This window comes from Mobula hypostoma, chromosome 8 (genome assembly GCF_963921235.1).
Source record: "Mobula hypostoma chromosome 8, sMobHyp1.1, whole genome shotgun sequence".
Lineage (NCBI taxonomy): Eukaryota > Metazoa > Chordata > Chondrichthyes > Myliobatiformes > Myliobatidae > Mobula > Mobula hypostoma.
This window is the reverse complement of record NC_086104.1, coordinates 102,020,095-102,045,965: the sequence shown is the minus strand read 5'-3', so window position 1 is coordinate 102,045,965 and position 25,871 is coordinate 102,020,095. Positions and strand designations below refer to the sequence as shown.

The following is a 25,871-nucleotide window of genomic DNA, read 5'->3' as shown; positions in this document are numbered from 1 at the left end:
AGTTTCCCAGGCACCTTCTCCTTAGTATTAGCAATGGCACTCACTTCTATGCCCTCACACTCCCACAATTCTGGCATTCTGCTAGTGTCTTCCACAGTGAAGAATGACACTTACTTTCTTATTTCACTTTTCTCTCCTTATGACTTTTTGTGTGCCTTCTGTTAGTTTTAAAAATCTTTCCAATCCTCTGACATCCCACTAATTTTTGCTGTACTATATGTTCTGTCTTTGGCATTTATGCTGTCGTCAACCTCCCTTGCAAGCCACAATTGCCTCATCCTGCCTTCCTTATCTTTGGAATGTATCTGCCCTGCAGCTTTTGACTTGCCCCCAGAAACTCCAGCCATTGCTGTTTTGTTGTCATCCCTGCTAGTGTCCCCTTCCAATCAACTATGGCCATCTCCTCTCTCTTGCCTTTCTTGTCTTTACTCCACTGTAGTACTGATACTTCTCCCTCTCAAATTACAGGGTAAATTCTATCATATTATGACCACTGTCGCCCAAGGGTTCCTTTACCTTCAGCTCTCCAACTAAATTTGGTTCATTACACAACATCCAATCCAGAATTGCCTTTCCTACAGTGGGCTCAACTGCAAGCTGCTTTAAAAAACCAGCTCATTGGCATTCTACAAATTCTCTCTCGGGATCCAGCAACAACCTGATTTTCTCAATCTTCCTGCACATAGGAATTCCTCATGACTATTGTAACATCGTTCTTATTACATACTTTTTCCATTTCCCATTGAAATTTATATCCCACATCGTGGCTACTCTTTGGGGGCCTGGATATAACTCTTATCAGGGTCTTTTTACTCTTACAATTTCTTAACTCGAGCCACAGGGAATGTTGGCTTTTGCTGCTAGAAGTATTAAATTTAAGAGCAGGGAGGTTATGCTGTAATTGTACTGAATACATGAGGCCACACTTGGAGTACCGCGTGCAGTTCAGGTCTCCTTATTTGAGGAAAGACATACTAGCATTGGAAGCAAGGTAGAGGAGTTTCACATGGTTAGTTCCAATGAGGGGAGATTGAGATGCCGGGACCAGGTTTGCTGGAATTCAGAAGAATGAGAAGTGATCCTATCGAAATATATAAAATGATGAAAGTGATGGGTACGATAGAGGTAGGAAAGTTGTTTCCACTGATAGGTGAGACTTGAACTAGGGAATAGAATCTCAAGGGAATAGATTTAGGATGGAGATGACGAGAAACTGCTTTTCCCAGGCAGTAGTGAATCTTCGGAATTCTCTGTCCAGGGAAGCAGTAGAAGCTACCTCATTAAGTATATTTAAGACACAATTAGGTAGATTTTTACGTAGCAGAGGAATTAAGGATTATAATAATAATAATAATAATAACAACTTTATTGATTCCAAAAGGGACATTCTTTCATTACAGCAGTAATGTTTAAAAACACACTTTGCAGTGTGCAGACTTAACTAATAATAAAGTACAGAATCATAATATACACAATTATGTACCGGTGTGCAATAATATGCAATCATAATGTACGGAATAAAGCAGAGACTATTGTACTATGATGTGTTGTTCTCCTGTTGCACAGAGATGAACTGTTGTATATTCTTACTGCATTTGGTAGGAAAGATTTTCGGTAACAATCCTTATGACAGCGGAGCTGAATGATTGTGTTCGAAAGGGTGCTCCACTGCTTGTTCAGTAGGTCAAAAGGATGTGCCAGATTATCCATAGTGGATAACAGTTTGCTTTGTGACCTCCTCTCCACCACCAACTCAATAGAGTCTGGATTGTAGCCAAGGACAGATCTAGCCTTTTTGATCAGTTTCTTTAGACTTTTTGCATCACCAACACAGATGCTGCTCCCCCGGCATAGAGCAGCAAAGAAGATTGCACTCGCTACAACAGACTGGTAAAAAAATCTCCAGCATCCTGCTGCACACATTGAAGGATCTCAGCTTTCTTAAAAAATAGAGTCTGTTCATTCCCTTCTTGTAAATGGCCATGGTGTTGGCTTTCCAGTCAAGTCTGTTGTCGAGGTGAACACCCAAGTATTTGTCACCACAACCTCTTTTCCCAGAATCTACACAGGACTCATCACAATCCTCTTCCTCCTAAAATCAATCACCATCTCCGTGGTCTTGGCCACATTCAGGAGCAGGTGATTCCACCCACACCACTCCACAAACCTGTCCAGCAGTCCTCTGTACTCCATCTCCTGCCCACCTCAGATACACCCAACCACCGCAGAGTCATCAGAGAACTTCTGTAAGTGGCAAGACTCAGAGGTGTACTGAACATCTGAGATGTACGGTGTGAACAGAACCAGATATAGGACAGTCCCTTGTGGCGCTCCAGTGCCACTCACCACCATCTCAGACAGAGAACTACCTAGCCACACAAACTGGGGTCTATCTGTCAGGTAGTCAGTAATCCAGAAGACAGTGGATTTGTCTACGCCCATCCTTTGCAGTTTCTCAATCAGAAGAAATGGCTGGATTGTATTGAAGGCACTAGAGAGATCAAAAAATGTGAATCTCACAATGCCACCAGCATCATCCAGGTGGGAGAGAGCTCTCTGCAACAGGGAGATGACGGCATCATCCACTCCCACATAAGGTTGGTAGGCAAACTGTAGAGGGTCCAGTGAAGATCTCAGCCTCTCCAGCACCTTCATCACGTGAGACGTGAGGGCAATTGGTCTGTAGTCATTAAGTTCAGATGGAGTCGCCTTCTTGGGTACAGGAACCAAGCAGGAAGTCTTTTATAGCACCAGTATCTTTTCCTGACTCAGATTCAGGTTATAAAGGTGCTATAAAATGTCAGACAGCTGATTTGCACAGGCTAGGTAGGTGGAGCTGAATCCATAAGTAGATGAGCCATGATCATTTTGAATGGCAGAGCAGGCTCTATTTCTTATGTTATTGTATGCTTATGACCTTGGTGTACAAGTACAAGGATCCCTGGATGTGACAGTATCGGAAAATAAGGTGGCAAAGAAGGCATATGACTGCATTAACAGAGCTATAGAATACAAGAGCAGAGCAATCATGATATAACTTTATAAAATATTAGTTCAGTCCCTGGTCACCTTCTGTGCAAAATAAGTTGCCCCTCACAATCCGAATGAGCTTCTCCTCTCTCACCATCACACTCAGATTCAGATGTTTGTTACATGTACACTGAAACATACATTGAAATGCATTGGTTGCATCAACAACCAACCCAGCCAAGGATATGTTGGTCATTAACCTGAAATCCATGCCCTCTAGTTCTTGATTCCAGAACCCTGAATAAACAAGAGTGCATTCACCCTATCAATACCCCTCCATATAATCACCTCGCAGTCTCCTGTGCTCCAAGGAATGAAGTCCTTCTCTGTCCAACCTGTCCCTATAATGCTGTCCCTCAGATCCTGACAACGTCATTGTAAGTTTTTTCTCAGGCTTTCCAGTTTAATAACAGTTTTTCCTAGAGCAAGATGACCAAACAGATCTCAATATTCTGAATGTGGCCTCACCTGCAATGCAAGCTCCCAATTTCTATACTCAGTGCTTTGTGACCGTATCTGATGAAAGCCAGTGTGCTAACAGCCTTCTCCATCACCCTGTCTACCAGTGATTCCACTTTCAGGGATCCATGTTCCTGAACTCCAACGTCTCTCTCTTCATGGAAACGCATCAGACTGGTACATGTGGTTGAATGTACCAAATGCAAAGTAAATTTATTATTGAAGTATGGATGTGTTACCATATACCACCCATTTTCGTGTGGATTTCACAGGGAAAAGGATATATAATAGAATTTTATGAAGAAGACTACAGATAAACAAACAAAGACTGACAAACAACCAAAGTTCAAGGTTCAAAGCTAATGTGCAAAAGAAGACAAACTGTGCAAATAAAAAATAATAACAATGGAATCAGTTCAGAGTTGTGGTGAGTGAAGTTATCCACATCAGTTCAGGAGCCTGATAGAATCAGTTCAGAGTTGTGGTGAGTGAAGTTATCCACATCAGCTCAGGAGCCTGATAGAATCATTTCAGAGTTGTGGTGAGTGAAGTTATCCACATCGGTTCAGGAATGATGGAATCAGTTCAGAGTTGTGGTGAGTGAAGTTATCCACATCAGTTCAGGAATGATGGAATCAGTTCAGAGTTGTGGAGAGTGAAGTTATCCACATCGGTTCAGGAATGATGGAATCAGTTCAGAGTTGTGGTGAGTGAAGTTATCCACATCGGTTCAGGAATGATAGAATCAGTTCAGAGTTGTGGAGAGTGAAGTTATCCACATCAGTTCAGGAATGATGGAATCAGTTCAGAGTTGTGGAGAGTGAAGTTATCCACATCGGTTCAGAAGATGATGGAATCAGTTCACAGTTGTGGTGAGTGAAGTTATCCACATCAGCTCAGGAGCCTAATAGAATCAGTTCAGATTTGTGGTGAGTGAAGTTATCCTCATCGATTCAGGAACCTGATGGTTGAAGGGTAATAACTGTTTCTGAACCTGGTGGTGTGGGACCTAAGGCTTCTGTACCTCCTTCCCAATGGTTGTGGTGAGAAGAAAGCATGGCTGGGGGGAGGGGGCGGGCTAGGGGTCTTTGATGCTGCTTTCCTGTGACAGCGCTCCATGTAAATGTGCTCAATCATCAAGAGGGTTTTGCCTGTGATGGACTGTATCCACCACTTTCTATACTCTTTCATTCCTGGGCATTGGAGTTTCCACACCAGGCCATGATGCAGCCAATTAGGATACTCTCCACTGTACATCTATAAAGCTTTGTCAAAGCTTTTGGTGTCATACCAAATCTGCGCAAACCCCTAAGAAAGTAGAGGCTTCTCCTTCCCTTTCCCTTTCTTCCATTGTCCACAGTCCTCTCCTATCAGATTCCTTCTTCTTCAGGTCCTTACTCTTCCATCTATCACCTCCCAGTTTCTTAATTCATCCCCCCAACCCTATATACCCACTTTCCACCTCACCTGGCATCACCTGTCACATGTACTCCTTCCCACCTTCTTATTATGGTTTCTGTCCCTTTTCCAGTCTTAATGAAGGATCTCAGCCCAAAATATCAGCTCCTTATTCCCCTCCATGATGCTGCCTGACTTGCTGAGTTCCTCCAGCATTTTGTCTGTGTTACTCTGGACTTCCAGCAGTTACAGAATCTCTTGTGTAAAAGAGACACTGTTGTGCCTTCTTTGTGATGATACTTCAGTGGTGGTCCCAGGACAGATCCTCTGATATGTTAACATCAAGGAAATTAAAGCTGCTGACCCTCCTAGAAAGGCCCTCCCAGCATTATGTACTGTAAGAAACTCTCAAGGAATGTACGCAAAGGAAGTTTGATGTAGTGCTGATGTGAATAATCTGACCCACACCGAAAATGATGACAGATTAATATTCTGCATTAAATACATCTTCAAATATTATGAATAAATTAATATTTTGCCATTTAAACATAGTTTTCTCTTTGAACTTACTAGCAGAGCAGTGGCAGGATAAACAGTGGAGAGTCCCTGACTAGTTTATGGGAGTCAGCATTTGGCCTTTCTGAAACAATAGGCAGTTGAGTTTGGGCGGGTCAGTTTGAAACATCCATCTATGAGGAACAATAAGGCGTTCAGAGGATTCCTCAAGCAGGAATTCTCCATCAGTAACCAAGAGTTTGATCGGACGTGAGAGGACATGAAGGTCATTCTGAGTTTCATGTTATCTCTGGCCATTTTTGTACAATTCTTTTGCTGTCTCAGCAGTTCATGCACAACCCCTACTGTTAGAGTCAAGAAACAAAAATGCTCCAAATATAGTCCTTATGGCTCAGTACATTTAACCCTTAAACTTCCTCAAGATTTGCTGCTCCCAGTGAAGTCTGTTGGTCAACAGCTTGGTTTTCATCATTTATTTTTCATCTGGAGCTTCTTATACTAATGCAGGACTATCCCTCAGAAAGTTCCCAAGCTGAAGAAGTAGTCGTTGTACATTAGAGATTGTAGAAATGTACAGCTAGAAAGAATGCAATGTGCACCATTCCTATGCTAGCCTTTTGAAATACTAGATTAGATTTATTTATGATCACAGGTACATCAAAACCTACAGTGAAATGCGTCACAAACACGAAAATCTGCAGATGCTGGAAATCCAAAGCAACACACACAAAATGCTGGAGGAACCCAGCAAGCCAGATAGCATCTATAGAAAAGAGTACAGTCGATGTTTTGGGCCAAAACCCTTTGGCAGGGCGTCATTGTGTTAACAACCAACACAATCTGAGGATGTGCTGGGGGGGGCAGCCCTACAATATCTATTCAATTATACCATTCCCCCAGCTCCTCCCTACAGCTCTGAATTTTCCCTCCCTTCCCTTTCCTTTAGCTTATCCTATTCACTTTAGAAAGTTGCCGATGACGCTCTGTCCACCAGAATCAGGTTTATTATCACTGACAAATATCGTGAAATTTGTTGTTTTGTGGCAGCAGTAAACTACAAGGCATTAGTGTTACTAAGATAGTTAGATAGACAGATACAGTAGATAGATAGACAGACAGATAGGTAGGTAGACAGATAGATAGATCTAAAGATAAGAGTGCAAAATAGGAGTAGTGAAGTGGTGTTAATGTGTTCATAAACAGTTCAGAAATCTGATGTCAGAGGGGAAGAAGCTGTTCCTAAAACATTGAGTGTAGGTCCTCAGCCTCCTGTACTTTTAAATTCCTTGATGTTATCATATCAGAGGATTAGTCCTGGGATCATCACATAGGTCTCATCACAAAGAATGCAGAAGAACATCTTCTAAGAGCAACACCAAAGAGTTCAGAGTTCAATTCCAGGGCCTTTTGTATAAGAAATAATATTAAATCATTGGAAAGGGATGACATAGGACTGGAAGGTGGAGAGCCTCTATGGGTTGAATTAAGAAATGTCAAAGGTAAAAGGACCCTAATGGCAGTTGTATACAGGCCTCCAAACAGCAACTGGGATGTGGATTACAAATTTCAGCAGGAGATAGAAAAGGCGTGTCAGAAAGGCAATGTCATGATAATTGTTGGGAATTTTAACATGAAAGTGGATTGGGAAAACCAGGTCAGTACTGGACCTCAAGAGAGAGAATTTGTAGAATGTCTAAGGGATAGCTTTTTAGAACAGCTTGTTGTTGAGCCCACTAGGGGCTTTGCTGTGCTGGATTGGGTGTTGTGCAATGATCTGGAGGTGATAAGAGGGCTTAAGGTTAAGGAACCCTTAGGGAACAGTGGTCACAATATGATCGAGTTTACCTTGAAATTTGAGAAGGAGAAACTAAAGTCCAATCTGTCGGTATTTAGTGGAATAAAGGAAATTACAATGGTATGAGAGGGGAACTGGCCGAAGTTGACTGGAAAGGGATACCAGCAGGAAGGATAACAGAGCAGCAATGGCTGGAGTTACTGCGAAAAATGAGGGAAGTGCAAGACAGATATATTCCAAATAAGAAGAAATTTTCGAATTGAAGAAGGACACTACCGTGGCTGACAAGTGAAGTCAGAGCCAAAGTAAAAGCAAAAGAGAGAGCAAACAAGGAAGCCAAATCTAGTGGGAAGATGGAGGATTGGGAAGCTTTTAAAAACTTGCAGAAGGAAACTAAGAAGGTCATTAGGAAGGAAAAGATGAATTATGAAAGGAAGCTGGCGACTAATATCAAAGAAGATATTCAAAGCTTTTTTAAGTACATAAAGGGTAAAAGAGAGTTGAGGGTAGATATAGGACCAATAGAAAATGATGCTGGAGATATTGTAATGAGAGACGCAGAGGTGGCAGAGGAACTGAATGCGTATTTTGCATCAGTCTTCACAGTAGAAGACATCTGCAGTGCACCGAACATTCAGGAGTGTCAGGGAAGTGAAGTATGTGTAGTGAAAATTACGACTGAGAAGGTGCTCAGGAAGCTTAATGTTCTGAGGATGGATAAATCTCCTGGACCTGATGGAATGCACCCTCGGGTTCTGAAGGAAGTAGCTGGAGAGCTTGTGGAGGCATTAACGATGATCTTTCAAGAATCGATAGATTCTGGCATTGTACCAGATGACTGGAAAATTGCAAATGTTACTCCACTATTTAAGAAGGGTGGGAGGCAGCATAAAGGAAACTATAGACCTGTTAGCCTGATATCAGTGGTTGGGAAGTTGTTGGAATTGATTGTTAGGGATGAGATTACGGAGTACCTGGAGGCACATGACAAGATGGGCCAAAGCCAGTGTCGTTTCCTGAAAGGTAAATCCTACCTGACAAACAGACTGCAATTTTTTGAGGAAATTACAATCAGGGTAGACAAAGGAGATGTAATAGATGTGGTTTACTTATATTCTCAGGAGGCCTTTGACAAGGTGCCATGCATGAGGCCGCTTATCAAGTTAAGAGCATATGGAATTACAGGGAAGTTACTAGCATGGATGAAGCATTGGCTAGTTGGCAGAAAACAGAGAGTGGGAATAAAGAGATCCTATTCTGGCTGCCGGTTACCAGTGGAGTTCCATGGGGATCGGTGTTGGGACCGCTGCTTTTTACGATGTATGTGAATGATTTGGACTATGGGATTAATGGATTTGTGGCTAAATTTGCCGATGATACAAAGATAGGTGGAGGAGCTGATTGTTTGAGGAAACAGAGAGCCTGCAGAGAGACTTAGATAGTTTAGGGGAAATGGCATTGAAGTGGCAAATGAAGTACAATGTTGGAAAGTGTATGGTCATGCATTTTGGTGGAAGAAATAAACAGGCAGACTATTATTTAGATGTGGAGAGAATTCATAAATTCAGAAATGGAAAGGGACTTGGGAGTCCTTGTGCTGGATGCCTAAAGGTTAACCTTCAGGTTGAGTCGGTGGTGAAGAAGGCAAATGCAATGTTGGCATTCATTTCTAGAGGTATAGAATATAAGAGCAGGGGTGTGATGGTGAGGCTCTATAAGACACTCGTGAGACCACACTTGGAGTATTGTGTGCTGTTTTGGGCTCCTTATTTTAGAAAGGATACTCTGACATTGGAGAGGGATTAGAGAAGATTCACAAGAATGATTCCAGGAATGAAAGGGTTACCATATGAGGAACGTCGGGCAGCTCTTGGGCTGTATTCCCTGGAGTTCAGGAGAATGAGGGGGGATCTCATTGAAACATTCCGAATGTTAAAAGGCCTGAACAGATTAGATATGACAAAGTTATTTCCCACGATAGGGGAGTCTAGGGCAAGAGAGCACAAATTCAGGATTGAAGGATGTTCATTTAGACCAGAGATATGGAGAAATTACTTTAGTCAGAGGGTGGTATATATGTGGAATTTGTCTCTACGAGTGGCTGTGGAGGCCAAGTCATTGGGTGTATTTAAGGCAGAGATGGATAGGTTCTTGATTAGCCAGGGCATCAAAGGGTATGGGGTGAAGGCAGGGGAGTGGGGATGACTGGAAGAATTGGATCAGCCCAGGATTGAATGGCGGAGCAGACTCGATGGGCCAAATGGCCTACTTCTGCTCCTATATCTTATGGTCTTATAGTCCTCTGTAAGGAGTCTCTGTACGTCCTCCCTGTGGAATGCTTGAGTTTTCTCCGGGTGCTCTGGTTTCCTCCCACAGTCCACAGATTTACCAAGAAGGTTAATTAGTCATTGTAAATTGTCCCATGATTAGATTTGGGTTAATCAGGGTTGTAGGGTTGCAGGGACAGTGAGACTTGAAGAGCTGGAAGGGCTTTACTCCATGCTGTATCGCAACTCAAGGTGGTATATGGTAAAATATATGTACTTTGATAATGTTTAATTTAATTTGACTTTGCCTCCTCCCCAGTGATCTTAACCGCCCTCTCAACTAGGGTAGTCCACATCGAACAACTCGTGATGAGATCAAAATTTCTCCTTATCTCTCCTCAGCCCTTGTTTGCCATTTAACAGGTTCGTAATTGCCAACTGTGTGCCCTCTGGTTGTTGACCCTCACACAATGACGGTGGATGGCCAGTTACATTTTTTGCAACAGTGTGGATTGGAGAGGAATATTTGTCAGCACGTGGGATCATGCTGTGCTTCCTCGAACAATGCTGCATGTTCTTTATCACCCAGGACATACCCTTTTCTCATTGCTACCGTCAAGGCGGAGGTACAGGAGCCTGAAGACACACACTCAACATTTCAGGAACAGCTTGTTCCGTTCCGCCATCAGATTTCTGAATGGACAATGAACCCACGAACACTTCCTCCATTCATGCGTTCCTCCGTTACCCATACATCCGCGCTCTCCCCATCTTCCCACCACCTTAATAATGATAGAATCCCTCTTGTCCTTTCCTACCACCCCATCAGCCTCCACATCCAACACATTATCCTCTGCAACTTCCACTTTCTCCAAAGGGATCTTACCACTAAACTTATCTTTGCCTTCCCCTCCCCCCCTTTCCTCAGGGGATTGCTACTTCTGCAATTCCCTCGTCCATTCATCCCACCCACTTATCCCCCTTCTGGCACTTACCCCTGCAAGCTGCATTAGTGTTACACCTGCCCATTCACCTCCTCCCTCACCTGTATTCCCTCCAGGTGAGGTAACACTTCAACTGCATATCTGCTGGGGCCACCTATTGCTCCCGATGCGGCCTCCTCTACGTTCGTGAGACCCATCATAAATTGGGGGACTGCTTCGTCGAACACCTCTGCCCCGTCCACCGCAAGCTGGACTTGTCATTCCAACATATCAATCCATGACCTCCTCTTGTGCCAAGATAAGGCTACCCTCGGGGTGGAGGAGCAGCCCCTTATATTCTGTCTGGGTACCCTCCAACCTGATGGCATGAATATCGACTTCTCCGTCCAGTAAACAAATTCACCCATCCCCCGCCATTCCTCCAGTTCTCACTCTGACCTTTCACTTGTTCTCTCCTGCCTATTGCTTCCTCGAGTGCCTTCCTCCTTCCCTTTCTCCTATGGCCCACTTTCCTCTCCTATCAGATTCCTTCTTCTCCAGCCCTTTACCTGTCCCACCCACCTGGCTTCACCGATCACTATCGATCTTGTCCTCCCCCAGCCCTCCTCCACTCTTTAATTCTACTGTCTTCCCCCTTCCATTTCAGTCTGGAAGAAGGGTCTCAGCTTGAAACGTCAACTGTTTATTCATTTCCATAGTTGCTGTCTGACCTGCTGAGTTCCTCCAGCATTTTGTGTGTGTTGCTTTAGGTTTCCAGTATCTGCAGACTTCCTCATGTTCGTGATTGAATGCTACCTCACTATTTTTCCCCTCTCTCTTTGCACTCCTTATTTAATTTATTTTTATATATACTTCTTATTGTAATTAATAGTTTTATTATTATGTATTTCAATGTACTGCTGCTGCAAAACAACGAATTTCACAACATATGCCAGTGATATTAAACCTGATTCTGATTTAATGTCTACATAAGCCACTATTAATCCTTATGTTTCGTTCCAAGAGGTATACTTCAAAAAGGCAGCATTGTCTTTGAAATGGGCTGAATGACCTAATTCTGCTACTATGTCTTATGGTCTTATGCTTGTCTGTTGCCCCAGGTTCCAGAATATACAGTCTCTTGTGTCTGTATATATGTCCACAGGCTGCATGCTCAATTGTCCATAAGACCATAAGACATAGGATCAGAATTAAGCCATTCAGCCCATCGAGTCTGCTCTGCCATTCCAACATGGCTGATCCCATTCTATGCATCTATTTCATCAATTTCAATAACATATTCAACCTTTCCCTGTAACTTAAGTCTGGCGAAATCCTTGTAAATTTTCACTGCACTCTATCCATCTTATTGATCTTTCCTGTAGGTAGGTGACCAGAAATGGACACAATACTCCAAAGTAGGTCTCATCTTATACAACTTCAACATAACATCCCAACTCTTGTACTCAATACTCTGATTTATAGAAACATAGAAACATAGAAAATAGGTGCAAGAGTAGGCCATTCGGCCCTTCGAGCCTGCACCGCCATTTATTATGATCATGGCTGATCATCCAACTCAGAACCCCGCCCCAGCCTTACCTCCATACCCCCTGATTCCCGTAGCCACAAGGGCCATATCTAACTCCCTCTTAAATATAGCCAATGAACTGGCCTGAACTGTTTCCTGTGGCAGAGAATTCCACAGATTCACCACTCTCTGTGTGAAGAAGTTTTTCCTAACCTCGGTCCTAAAAGGCTTCCCCTCTGTCCTCAAACTGTGGCCCCTCGTTCTGGACTTCCCCAACATCGGGAACAATCCTCCTGCATCTAGCCTGTCCAATCCCTTTAGGATTTTATACGTTTCAATCAGATCCCCCCTCAATCTTCTAAATTCCAACGAGTACAAGCCCAGTTCATCCAGTCTTTCTTCATATGAAAGTCCTGCCATCCCAGGAATCAATCTGGTGAACCTTCTTTGTACTCCCTCTATGGCAAGGATGTCTTTCCTCAGATTAGGGGACCAAAACTGCACACAATACTCCAGGTGTGGTCTCACCAAGGCCTTGTACAACTGCAGTAGTACCTCCCTGCTCCTGTACTCGAATCCTCTCGCTATAAGTGCCAGCATACCATTCGCCTTTTTCACCGCCTGCTGTACCTGCATGCCCACTTTCAATGACTGGTGTATAATGACACCCAGGTCTCGTTGCACCTCCCCTTTTCCTAATCGGCCACCATTCAGATAATAATCTGTTTTCCTATTTTTGCCACCAAAGTGGATAACTTCACATTTATCCACATTAAATTGCATCTGCCATGAATTTGCCCACTCACCCAACCTATCCAAGTCACCCTGCATCCTCTTAGCATCCTCCTCACAGCTAACACTGCCACCCAGCTTCGTGTCATCTGCAAACTTGGAGATGCTGCATTCAATTCCCTCATCCAAGTCATTAATATATATTATAAACAACTGGGGTCCCAGCACTGAGCCTTGCGGTACCCCACTAGTCACCACCTGCCATTCTGAAAAGGTCCCGTTTATTCCCACTCTTTGCTTCCTGTCTGCTAACCAATTCTCCACCCACACCAATACCTTACCCCCAATACTGTGTGCTTTAAGTTTGCACACTAATCTCCTGTGTGGGACCTTGTCAAAAGCCTTTTGAAAATCCAAATATACCACGTCCACTGGTTCTCTCCTATCCACTCTACTAGTTACATCCTCAAAAAATTCTATGAGATTTGTCAGACATGATTTTCCTTTCACAAATCCATGCTGACCTTGTTCGATCATTTCACCGCTTTCCAAATGTGCTGTTATCACATCCTTGATAACTGACTCCAGCAGTTTCCCCACCACCGACGTTAGGCTAACCGGTCTATAATTCCCCGGTTTCTCTCTCCGTCCTTTTTTAAAAAGTGGAGTTACATTAGCCACCCTCCAATCCTCAGGAACTAGTCCAGAATCTAACAAGTTTTGAAAAATTATCACTAATGCATCCACTATTTCTTGGGCTACTTCCTTAAGCACTCTGGGATGCAGACCATCTGGCCCTGGGGATTTATCTGCCTTCAATCCCTTCAATTTACCTAACACCTCTTCCCTACTAACATATATTTCGCTCAGTTCCTCCATCTCACTGGACCCTCTGTCCCCTACTATTTCTGGAAGATTATTTATGTCCTCCTTAGTGAAGACAGAACCAAAGTAATTATTCAATTGGTCTGCCATGTCCTTGCTCCCCATAATCAATTCATTTGTTTCTGTCTGCAGGGGACCTACATTTGTCTTTACCAGTCTTTTCCTTTTTACATATCTATAAAAGCTTTTACAGTCCGTTTTTATGTTCCATGCCAGTTTTCTCTCATAATCTTTTTTCCCCTTCCTAATTAAGCCCTTTGTCCTCCTCTGCTGAACTTTGATTTTCTCCCAGTCCTCAGGTGAGCCACTTTCTCTGGCTAATTTGTATGCTTCTTCTTTGGAATTGATACTATCCCTAATTTCTCTTGTCAGCCACGGGTGCACTGCCTTCCTTGATTTATTCTTTTGCCAAACTGGGATGAACAATTGTTGTAGTTCATCCATGCAACCTTTAAATGCTTGCCATTGCATATCCACCGTTAATCCTTTAAGTATCATTTGCCAGTCTATCTTAGCTAATTCACGTCTCATACCTTCAAAGTTACCCCTCTTTAAGTTCAGAACCTTTGTTTCTGAATTAACTATGTCACTCTCCATCTTAATGAAGAATTCCACCATATTATGGTCACTCTTACCCAAGGAGCCTCTCACGACAAGATCGCTAATTAACCCTTCCTCATTGCTCAAAACCCAATCCAGAATGGCCTGCTCTCTAGTTGGTTCCTCGACATGTTGGTTCAAAAAACCATCCCGCATACATTCCAAGAAATCCTCTTCCTCAGCACCTTTACCAATTTGGTTCACCCAATCTACATGTAGATTGAAGTCACCCATTATAACTGCTGTTCCTTTATTGCACACATTTCTAATTTCCTGTTTAATATCATCTCCGACCTCACTACTACTGTTAGGTGGCCTGTACACAACTCCCACCAGCGTCTTCTGCCCCTTAGTGTTACGCAGTGTTATGAAGGCCAATGCGCCAAAAGCTGTCTTTATGACCCTGACTACCTGCAATGTCACTTGCAAAGAATTGTTACAGGCATCTCTATTTCACTTTCTGTAATGTCACTTCCATAGCAAAATTATTCTTCCACTGAAAGACTTCTTTTTAACCATATTATTTATTTCCATATTTAGCAAAATATTTTTTAGTGGTTACTGTGCCCTGGAATAGCTGAAATTCTAAAGAATGAATCACAGTTTCCCAGCTTGCATTTCCTTTTTGGTGGCTCACCTCCCTCTGGATCAGAATTCTCGTAATTTGTAGACCTTTGTAGTGGAGGAGTGCTGTCGGGAAAGGCTAAATACAACCGTATCAGGCAGGAAGTTGGAGCACATTTCGGGAGCCACTGTTATTGGGCAAGTCCACATCTGACATGTGGGGGCCATTTTAAGGCCGGCTGATCAAAGTTCAGGACCAACATGTCCCTGTGAGAAAGAAAGACAAGGAAGGCAAGGCATGGGACCCTTGGATAATGGGAGATGTCACAAATCTGGTCCAACAGAGAAAGGAAGTATTTGTAAGGAAGATGAAATTGGACAAGGTGTTCAAGGAATATTTTAAAAAGCAGAAAAGAACATAAGCAGAATCAGGAGAGGGAAAAGGGGCTAAGAAATGATTAAATGCAAGATTAAAGAAAATTCTAAGGCATTCATTAAAAACAAAAGGGAAACTGAGGGAAAGGTAGGAGTACTCGAAGACAAAGAAAGGAATTTGTACTGAGAGTCACGAGAAGTGGGGGAGATACTAAGCAAGTACTTTACATCACTGTTCACCAAGGAGAAGGCAATGGACGTGGAGGATTGTGAGATCAGTGACGGGTATGCTGATGTTCAAGGGCATGTTGCAATGAGGAGGAGGTGCTAAATCTCTTGGTCTCTAGGTGGATAAGTGATGTCTCCAGTTCCTGATGGAAGCCACATCAGGTTGTGGAGAGAAGCAAGAGAGGAGATTGCTGGAGCAGAGATCTTTCGTCACAGGTGAGAACATAGAGTCATAGATCAATACTACCCTGATACAGGCCCTTTTGCCCAAACAAGTCCTAGCAACCTTGGTACCCACCATTACCCTGGATTCAGCCAATATCCCCCTGAGTCCTGCCTTTCCATGTACCTGTCCAAGTACTTCTTCAATGACACTATCGTACCTGCCTAAATCACTCCTTTGCAGCTCATTCCATTTACTCACCACCCTCTGCATGAAGTGGATACCTCTCTGGGCCCTCTTAAATCTTTCTCCCTCTTCCCCTAAATCTGTCACATAGTTTGGATTCCCCTACCCTGGGGGAAAGACTGTTACCCTTCCCCTTATCTGAGCCTCTCAGAACTTTGAACATTTCCGCAAGGTTGACCCTCATTCTCCTGTGCTGTACTGTTCCCCGCTCTTTATAACATTCACACAGCGTCCACTTGATTAGGTACACCTGCACACCTGCTCATTAATGCACGTATCTAATCAACCAATTATTGACAGCAACTCAGAGCATGCAGACATGGTCAAGAGGTTCAGATGATGCTCAGACCAAAGATCAGAATGGGGAAGAAATGTGATCGAAGTGACTTTGACCGTGGAATGATTGTTGGTGCCAGATGGGGTGGTTTAAGTATCTCAGGAACTACTGATCTCCTGAGATTTTCACTCACAACAGGATCTAGAGTTTACAGAGAATGGTGCAAGAAATAAGAAAAAACACATCCAGTGTTTTTGGTGGGTGAAAATGCCTTGTTAATGAGAGAGGTCAGAGGAGAATGGCCAGACTGGTTCAAGCTGACAGGAAGGCAACAGTAACTCAGATAACCACACGTTACAACAGTGGTGTGCAGTAGAGCATCTCTGAACGCACAACACACCGAACCTTGAAGTGGATGGGCTACAACAGCAGAAAGCCATGAACATGCACCCTGTGGCCACTTTGTCAGGTACAGAAGGTACCTAATAATGTGGCCACTGTGTGTAGAGTACAGCCACTTAGCCTACCAAGTCTGGTCTCGCCCACAGAGCAATCCATCCACCCTTTTGTTTCCCTGTAAGGTGTTCTTTCTCACTTGCCAATCAACGCACCCTCAGTCATCTGCAATGGTGGCAGTTCACATTATAACCCCACCCCCCAGCCTGTCTCTGGGATCAGAGAGGAGACTGGAGCACACCAAAATATTTGCCTCCTCGCTTTTCAGGGGAAAATTAACAGCTACAGAATAACCAGTCACTTTCCTTTTGTTTCTCATCCTACAGCTGACCACTGCGACCCTGGATGGCAAACTCCAGCTCTTTGTACCATAGTGGCAGACAATCCTGAAGATGGAAGCGACGAAGTATGTTTTCACCAAGTTCAAGTTGTCTCATTAACCAAGAGTGGAAGCATTTCCCATGATGGTGGACATGGCGTGGGGGGCAGGGGGGTGGAGGTGAGGTGGGAGGATGAAGGGGTTTGCAGAGAAGAGGGGTGGTGTTGGAGCCAAATGTAAGTGTCGACAACCAGGAAGGAATTAGCCTGAGTATTTAAAACGTGCTGTACATAAGACCATAACATTGGATCAAAATTATGTCATTCAGCCCATCGAGGCCGCTCCACCATTCCCCCATGGCTAATTTATTATCCCTCTTAGCCCCATGCTCCTGCCTTCTCCCTGTAACTCATAACACTTTGACTCATTAAGAACCTATCAACCTCCATTTTAGATATACCCAATGACTTGCCACCTTCTGACTAAAGAAATTACTCTTAATCTCTGTTCTAAAGGGATATCCCTTCATTCTGAGGCTGTCCCCTATGGTCCTAGACTCCCCCACACCCTCTCCATGTCCACTCTATCTAGTTATTCCAATGTTCAATGGGTTTCATTTGATATTGTTTGTGGAAGTGGTACACACACTATGTTCTTAGTGGCTGGGGAACAAAGCAATCCTGGCAGGCGGACTGCTGGGGAGTTTAGCAATAGCTGGCTGTGGCTCAGTGACTCATCAGAGAAGATAAAAGAGATTTCTGTGCTGGAATGGTCTGTGTCAGGTGTTCCAGCTTGTGTTGAGCCATTGACTTGGAAGTGGAAAGGAACACGTCAGAACCATTTATATTTACGTGTCCGAGAAATGAATGGCTTATCTGTGGCTCTTTTGAATTGAAAACATTGTTAATTATCTGGGCAGTTCTTAAGACCCATGTTTAGGAATTCCTATATTCCCCCTGTTTAGAAAGCACTCTGTCAGCCCATTGAAAACCTCACTGAGTATAAGGAGTTCATTAAATGATTGTTGTAAACCAATGACTCTGAATTATTTCCTTTACTCTTACAAATTGAATCAAATACGACAAAAATGGGCCTATGTTCAAGTGTGTCCTTGAATTCTAGTTGATGTTACTGAATATTCTTGGAAATTAGATTGTACACGTTCCTTGTTCATTTGAATAAGATTATTTGGAACAAAAAGCCCATATTCAGTAAATGTGGCGGTCTACACAGATGGTTGTGTTTTTGGAGCTCTTCACATCTTTTGACCAACAAGGGCACTGTAAAAATGTTGGGCCTTCTCTTGCAGGGCCATCAACACCCACTGCTGTCACCATGAGCATATTATTGTAATCAGTCTGCCATCTATCCTGGCCTCAATTCCTGTGCTCATTGGTCATTAGTTTACTATTGTCACATGCACTGAAATACAGTGAAAAGCCGCTGTTTGAATGCCATCCAGACAGATCATTCTATACATTGATACAATCAGGTGGTCCAGAAGTTAAAACAATAACAGAAGGTGGAATATAGTGTAACAGTTACAGAAAAAGTGCTGTGCAGGCAGATGATAAGGTGCAAAGGTTATAATGAGGAGAATCAGATCAGAATCAGGGAATTTCTCAATTCTCTGGGCTACTACCAATCCTTTGCAAATCTGTATGCACTACTTTTCAATTATCTCTTTTTTTAAACCACAGATTGTACCTCTTTGTCATGGAATACCTCTGTAGAATTGGGATTACTTCCTGCTAAGTGTTACGGACCAGCTGTTTGAATATCTGCCTACTATTCACCTACTAACTGTCTCTTAGCTCATTTTCCCAGTCCACCTTGGGCAACGGCACTGTCATTGCATTATCAATTTAAGATAAAGGTATTGGTTTTGGTCCTGTGGTTAGAACCCTCAATCTTTATCTAGAATTTGATCATACTGTGTTTAGGGAATCCTTTGCACACAAGATCTCTTATTCCTTGTTACTCACAACTAACTCTAAATTAGTCTGTTCCTGGGTAGGTTCAGTAACATACCATTCCAAGAAATAATCTCCAGCAATTCTTCTACCCTTTGATTTTGGTTCATCTAATCAATTTGTAGATTAATATTCCCTAACAATTATAGATCCCTTCGAAGTTGAAAGTAAATTCATTATCAAAGTACATAAATGTCACCATATACAATCTTGTGATTCATTTTCCTGTGGGCATCCTCTGCAAATCTATAGAATAGTAACTATAACAGAATCAATGAAAGATCATCCAGAGTGCAGAAGACAAGAGTCCTTAAAGTGAGATCATTGGTTGTGAGAATATCTCAATGTTTGGGCAGGTGAGTGTAGTTATCCCCTTTTAGACAAGAGCCTGATGGTTGTGTGGTAGTAACCATTCTTGAACCTGGTGGTGGGAGTCCTGCAGCTCTTGTACCTTGTACCTGATGGCAGCAGCCAGAAAGGAGCATGACCTGGGTGGTGAGGATCTCTGATGATGCATGTTGCTTTCCTGTGACAGCATTTCATGTAGGTATGCTGAAAGGTTGGGAGGGCTTTACCCATGATATACCGGGCCAGATTCATTTCCTTTTGTAGGATTTTCCCTTCAAAGGCATTGGTATTTCCAGACCAGGCTGTGATACAGCCAGTCAATACACTCAAGCCTGCCCTAGAGGTTTCACCATTTATTCACCTAATCCAGAAGTTGTGTTTTGGGGGTGTACAGGCTGCTGCTCTCCGACTGTTCGCAATTTCCACTCAAAATGGTTCTACATTACTGGTTACTACCTCTACCCCACAGCACAGTGACATTCTGGTTCCTGACGATTAGCAATACTGCCTTTCTTCCCATTTTGGTCAGTTCTTTTGGAATAGGGTATGACCAGGAACACTGAGCACCCAGTCCAGGTCACAGAACACACAACAGTACAGTACAGGCCCTTCAGTTCACAATGTTATGCAGACCTGTATAAACCTACTCCAAAATCAATTTAATCCATCCCACCTACACAGCCCATCACCTTCCCCTGGTGCCCCTCTTCCCTTTCTTCCATGAAGATCGATGAGCTCATCAGGAAGGCTGGCTCTGTTCTGTGGGTGGAACTGGATTCCCTGGTGGTTGTGTCGGAGAGGAGGAAGCTGCAGAAGCTACAGAGTGGTATGGACAATCCCTCCCACCCCCTCCATGACATACTGGACAGACAGAGGAGCACCTTTAGTAACAGACTGATTCCACCGAGGGGCACCACTGAACCCCACAGGAGACCCTTTCACCCTGTGGCTATGAGACTCTACAACTCCTCCTCCTTACCAGATAAGTATATGGTTTCATTGCACATCTGTATTTTTGCACTATTTTTAATGCACATTTTGTTTTTTCTCGTACCTCATGCTTACATTTTGTATTATAAAGTTTATATTTCTGCCTGAACAACCTTAATCCTTCAGGATAAATAAAGTTTTATCTTCTTCTGTTTAATCGTGTCGAGTTTACTTTGACTGGCATGTGTTTTCAGCCTACTGTGATTACTTAAAGCGGATTCCCAATTAGCACTTATGGTGGGGTCCTTGTGTGTTTTGGGAAGGATACAGCTTGTGGTGTCACTCGTCAACCACCATGGTTCTGTTGAGTTCCTACGAATAAACTCTTGTTTCTGTCTCAGCATGTGAGTCTGTTATTCCTCGTCACCTGGGTTCAGTCCTTTGTTGTCTATCACAGTGATACACCTAGGTATCCTCTTTTGTTGCACTTTTTGCCATCAGGGAGAAGGTACAGGTGCCTCAGGACTCGCACCTCCAGGTTCAAGAACAGTTACTACCCCTCAACCATCAGGCTCTTGAACCAGAGGGGATAGCTACACCCATTCTGCTTTGAGTGTTCCCACAACCAATGATCTTAATATAAGGACTCTTTATCTTGCTATTTCATACTCGATATTGACTGCTATTCATTTATATTTGCATTTACACAGTTTGTTGTTCATTGATCCTGTTTAACAGTAACTGTGTTCTATAGATATGCTAAGCATGCCTGCAGGAAAAGGAATCCCAGGGTTGTGTGTGTGTTGACTCTGATAATTTTCACTTTGACTTTGACTTTTTGACTTCTGATTTTGTCAGTGATGTTTGTATGAACCACCACAAATGGATCCACCCCTGCCTCATTCCTACGATCTTCTCAGCCTGGAAAAGGTGTTCATAACCCTAGCACCCAGGCAGGCAACCCAGCCTTCAGGACTCCCTGTCTTTGCAGTCGTAACCTCTATGACAGCTTGATTTATTGTTTTCTCTCTTACTTGAATGGCTTTTGTGCCATAGCTCCCTCCTCTGCCCACCCTCATCCACATAGGGAGAAGGACCCCTGTATGTGCTGGGAAAGGATAAGAGCTGAGATTACACCGTATCCCTCCACCCACCTGTACTTCAATCACACCGTCACGTTCCTGTCCACTTGACAATTTACACAGAGATAATCTGAGGGATGTGACTGTCTCCAGCCAACTCTATCCCTCCCTCCCTGAGCTTGGGCTCCAGCTCACCAACACTGGGCTGAAGCTCCCCAAGCAGCCATCACTGGCCACAGATATGGATCACAGTTGCCCACAGTGGGCGTGACCACTTCCCCCGTTACATTGGTGCAGTAAGCCACTGAATTTATTGCTCAAATCAAGGCATAACGTCAGTATGGCCACTCAGACTGTATCTGAAGCTCCTTCTCAAAAAGTGAGTAATCATCGAATACTACAGTGCAGAAACAAGCCCTTTGACCTGTCCTGTCCATGCTGAGCTGATCTTCTGTGTAGTCCCATCTACCTGCACCTGGACCATATCCTTCCATGACCCCCACCGTGCATGTACCTACCCAAACTTTTCTTAAATTTTACAATTGAACCTGCATTTACTGCTTTTGCTGGCAGCTCGTTCCACTCTCTCATCACCGTCTGAGTGAAGTTCTCCCTCAGAATCCTCTTAAGTATTTCATCATTCATCCTAAACTTATGGCCTCTTGCCCTAGTCTCACCCAACTTGGGGAGAAAATCCCGCTTGCATTTACCCTGTCTATAACCCTTCATAATTTTGTATACCTCTACAACATCACCCCCCGCATTCTCCTGCGCACCAGGTTAAAGATTATCTTTTACTACTTCTGTGGGCATGCTTCCCTTCCAGTGCCCACAATTTACTGATCCTAACCAGTGTGTCTTTGGAATGTGGTAGGATACTCCTACAGTCACAGGGAGAACATACGAACTCCTACAGAGAGCGGCAGGAGCTGAATCCTGATCAGTGAACACTGGCACTGTAAAACATGACGCTAACCACCATGCCTTCAAGCAATGAAGTCCTAACTTCTTCAGACTTTCCCTATAACCCAGGTCCTGAAGGCCCTGGAGTATCCTTGTAAATTTTCTTTGCACTCTTTCAATCTTAAATAGAAATCTGGAAACCTCACAATGCCCTGGAGCAAAAAGGAAAAAGATATAAAAGAAAGAGGAGCCTATTTGGCCCCTTGTGCCTGCTCAATCATTCTGTAACATCATTACTAAACATTCATTCGTTGTTAATCAAAGCCCCTCAATTCCCATTATTACAAAGACCTTTCAGTCTTGGTCTTGAATAAATCCAGAAACTAGGGTAGGAGCATTCTCTACCTGATGAGTTTCTGAAATTTCTGCTGATCTCTCTGTTGAGCGGCCAGCCGCTTGTTTCCAGGCTCTGATGCTTGGTTCTAGACGCCCCACTGGAAGGAAATGTCATCCCTGCATCTACTCTGTAGGTCCTGGATGAGTTTTGCAGGCTAAAATGAGATCACTTCCAATTTCTCTAAATTTACCGTCTCCTGATAGAACAACCTCCCACCCGCCCCCCCCCCCCCCCCGAAGTCCCAAGAATCAATCTGGTGATCTTTTCTTCCACTCCCTCTGTTGTTAACATATCCTTACTGAGGTAGGGCGACTGGATCTGTGTTGTATTCCAGATGCTCTCCCATCAGAGCCCTGTATAATTGCAGTAAGAAGTCTTGTACTCAATCCCTCTTCCCATAAGAACCGATATCCTGTTTGCTTACTGTTACCTGTAAGTTACCTTTCAGTGACTCATTCAGAAGATCACCCTGGTCCCTTTGAAAATCACACCTTTCAATCTTTCAACATTTCACTAAAACACCATTTTTCTTTTCTAAACCAAAGTAGATGATCTCAGAGTTTTCCACATTATGTTCCATCTGTCTTACTACTTAGACTCTCTGTTTCCCCAAGTATGTTCTGCATTCTCCTCTCAGCCCACATTACCACCCAGCTTTGTACCAGATGCAGATTTGAATTTGTTATACTTAGTGCCCTCGACAAAGTCATTGAAATAGAATGAAAACTGGTGGAACCCCAGCACTGATCCCTGCCACACCCCGTCACTGGTTTCCAATTTAAATATGGCTATTTATTCCATGTCTTGATTTTCTGCCCATAAACTATTTCTCATTCTGTATTGTGTGTGCAGTCTAACTTTGTTAAAAAACTTCTCAAGGGGCATCTTTTTGGAAGCCATTTGAAAGTCCAAACACTATTGTCTTCTCGGGTTGTCACAATCACAGAAACTCTTAATTTTATGAAATATAATTTCATATAACAAGAGATTTTGCAGATGCTGGAAATCTTAAGCAACACACACCAAGTGCTGGAGGAACCCAGCAAGTCAGATGACATCTATGGAGGGGAATAAGGGCCTTACCTTTGCCCCCTCTGCTCACACCTCAGCGAGTTCAGCACCTGCCATGACGCTGAGCTTTTCTTCTGCCGCCTCTGTCTCCGAAAGACTTCTTTGGCAAGGGCTCCCCACCCCACACTGATGACACCCTCTCCCGTCTTCAACTCTCCTCCTCTTCCTGGACACCCCACTCTGGTCTTCTGCCTGCTCTGGACCTTTTCATTGCCAACTGCTGACGGGACATTAACAGTCTAGACTTTAACACTCCTCTGTCCTATTCCAACCTCACCCCTTCTGAACTGTCTGCTCTTCACTCCCTCCGCACCAATCCTAACTTCACCATCTAACCCACAGATAAGGAGGGTGCTATAGTAATCTGGCAGATTGATCTCTACCTTGCTGAGGCCCAGCAACAACTCTCAGACACCTCCTCTTACTTACCCCTTGAACAGGATCCCACTAAGGAGGACCAGGCCCTTGTCTCCCACACCATCACCAACCTTATTAGCTCTGGGGTTCTCCCATCCACTGCCACCAACCTCATAGTTACCGCACCCCACACCCCCCATTTCTACCTCCTACCCAAAATCCACAAACCCATTGTTTCAGCTTGTTCCTGCCCCACTGAACTCATATCAGCATACCTCGATTGTTTTATCCCCCCCGGGTTCAGTCCCTTCCTACCTGCATCTGTGACATCTCACACGCTCTTGATCTTTTCAATAATTTCCTCCACCATCATCGCTGCCCTCAACTGCGCCTCTTCCACTGCATACATGTCTGCTCTTTCCCCATCGTCCCGTCACCCTTCCAGCGATAGGGTTCTTCTTGTCCTCACCTACCACTCCACCAGCCTCCATGTCCAGCACATAATTGTCTGAAACTTCCACCACCAATGGGATCCTACCACCAAACACATCATTCTCTGCACCCCCCCCCCCAATTTCTGCTTTCCACAGGATCGCTCCCTACGTGAATTACGTGAACTCCTTGTCCATTTGTCCCTCCCCACTGATCTCCCTCCTGGCACTTATCCTTGCAAGTGGAACAAGTGCTACACCTGCCCCTACACCTTCTCCCTCACTACAATTCAGGGCCCAAAACAGTCTTTCCAGGGGAGACAACACTTCACCTGTGGTTCTGTTGGCATCATATACTGTAGCGGTGCTCCCGGTGTGGCCTCCTGTATATCGGTGAGACCTGGTGTAGATTGGGAGACCGCTTCGCCGAGCACCTATGCTCCATCTGCCAGAAAAAGTGGGATCTCCCAGTGGCCACCCACTTTAATTCCACTTCCCATTCCCATTCTGATCTATCAATCCATGGCCTCCTCCACTGTCGTGATGAGGCCACATTCAAGTTGGAGAAACAACACTTTATACTCCGTCTGGGTAGCCTCCAACCTGATGGATTTCTCAAACTTCCAGTAATGGCCCCATGGCAATCCCCTCCTTCACTTTTTCCCATCCCCTTTATCCTCTCTCACCTTATCTCCTTGCCTGCGCATCACCTCCCTCTCCTGGTTTCTTCTATCACTTTGTGTTTCTCCCTCCCCTCCCCTCCATCTGTTAACTCTTCTCCTCACCCTTTGTTCTCCAGTCCTGCCAAAGGGTCTTAACCCAAAACGTTGACTGTACTTTTTTTCAAAGATGCTACCTGGCCTGCTGAGTTCCTCCAGCATTTTGTGTGTGTGTTCCCCCTTACCTGAGTTCACCTATCACCTACTCCTTTCCCTCCCTCCATCTTTGTATTCTGGTTTTATCCTCCTTCATTTCCAGTCCTGATGAAGGGTCTTGGCACAAAACATCAACTGTTTATACCCCATCATAGACACCGCCCGACTTGCTGAGATCCCCCAGCATTTTGTGTGAGTCCGTTCCAGAAATTGAGACTGTGGTTCTCCATTATTTCTGGAAGATATTCTGCCATGTTTTTCCAGGAAGCGAAATATAAAATATTGATTTAATATCACTTCCTTTGCCCTATTCCCCATTATAATTTCTTATGGCTCCAACTATAAAGGACCCACGCTAACAAAGAAACACAGAAAAACCTACATCACAGTACAGGCCTTTTGGCCCACAATACTATGCCGAACATGTTCTAACTTTAGAAATTACCTAGGGTTACCCATAGCCCTCTATTTTTCGAAGCTTCACGTACCTATCCAGGAGTCTCTTAAAAGACCCTATGGCATCTGCCTCCACCATCGCCAGCAGCCTATTCCAAGCACTCACCACTCTCTGCGTAAAAAACTTACCCCTGATATCTCCTCTGTACCTACTTCCAAGCACCTTAAAACTGTGCCCCCTTGTGTTAGCCATTTTAGCTCTGGGAAATAGCCTCTGATTATCCACACGATCAATGCCTCTCATCATCTTATACACCTCTATCAGGACACCTCTCATCCTCTGC

The 25,871-nt window shown here is 43.9% G+C and overlaps 1 protein-coding gene across 1 annotated transcript in view; it reads left to right on the top strand.

Moving 5' to 3' along the window:
* The window catches only part of wdr27 (WD repeat domain 27), a 575,337-nt gene extending 557,555 nt beyond the window's left edge, over window positions 1-17,782 (top strand). The window contains exon 25 of the mRNA XM_063056491.1: window positions 16,772-17,782. Within this exon, the coding sequence (XP_062912561.1) occupies window positions 16,772-16,819 (48 nt within the window). The 3' untranslated portion in view covers window positions 16,820-17,782. The remainder of the gene's footprint in view (window positions 1-16,771) is intronic.
* Window positions 17,783-25,871: the final 8,089 nt, after the last annotated feature.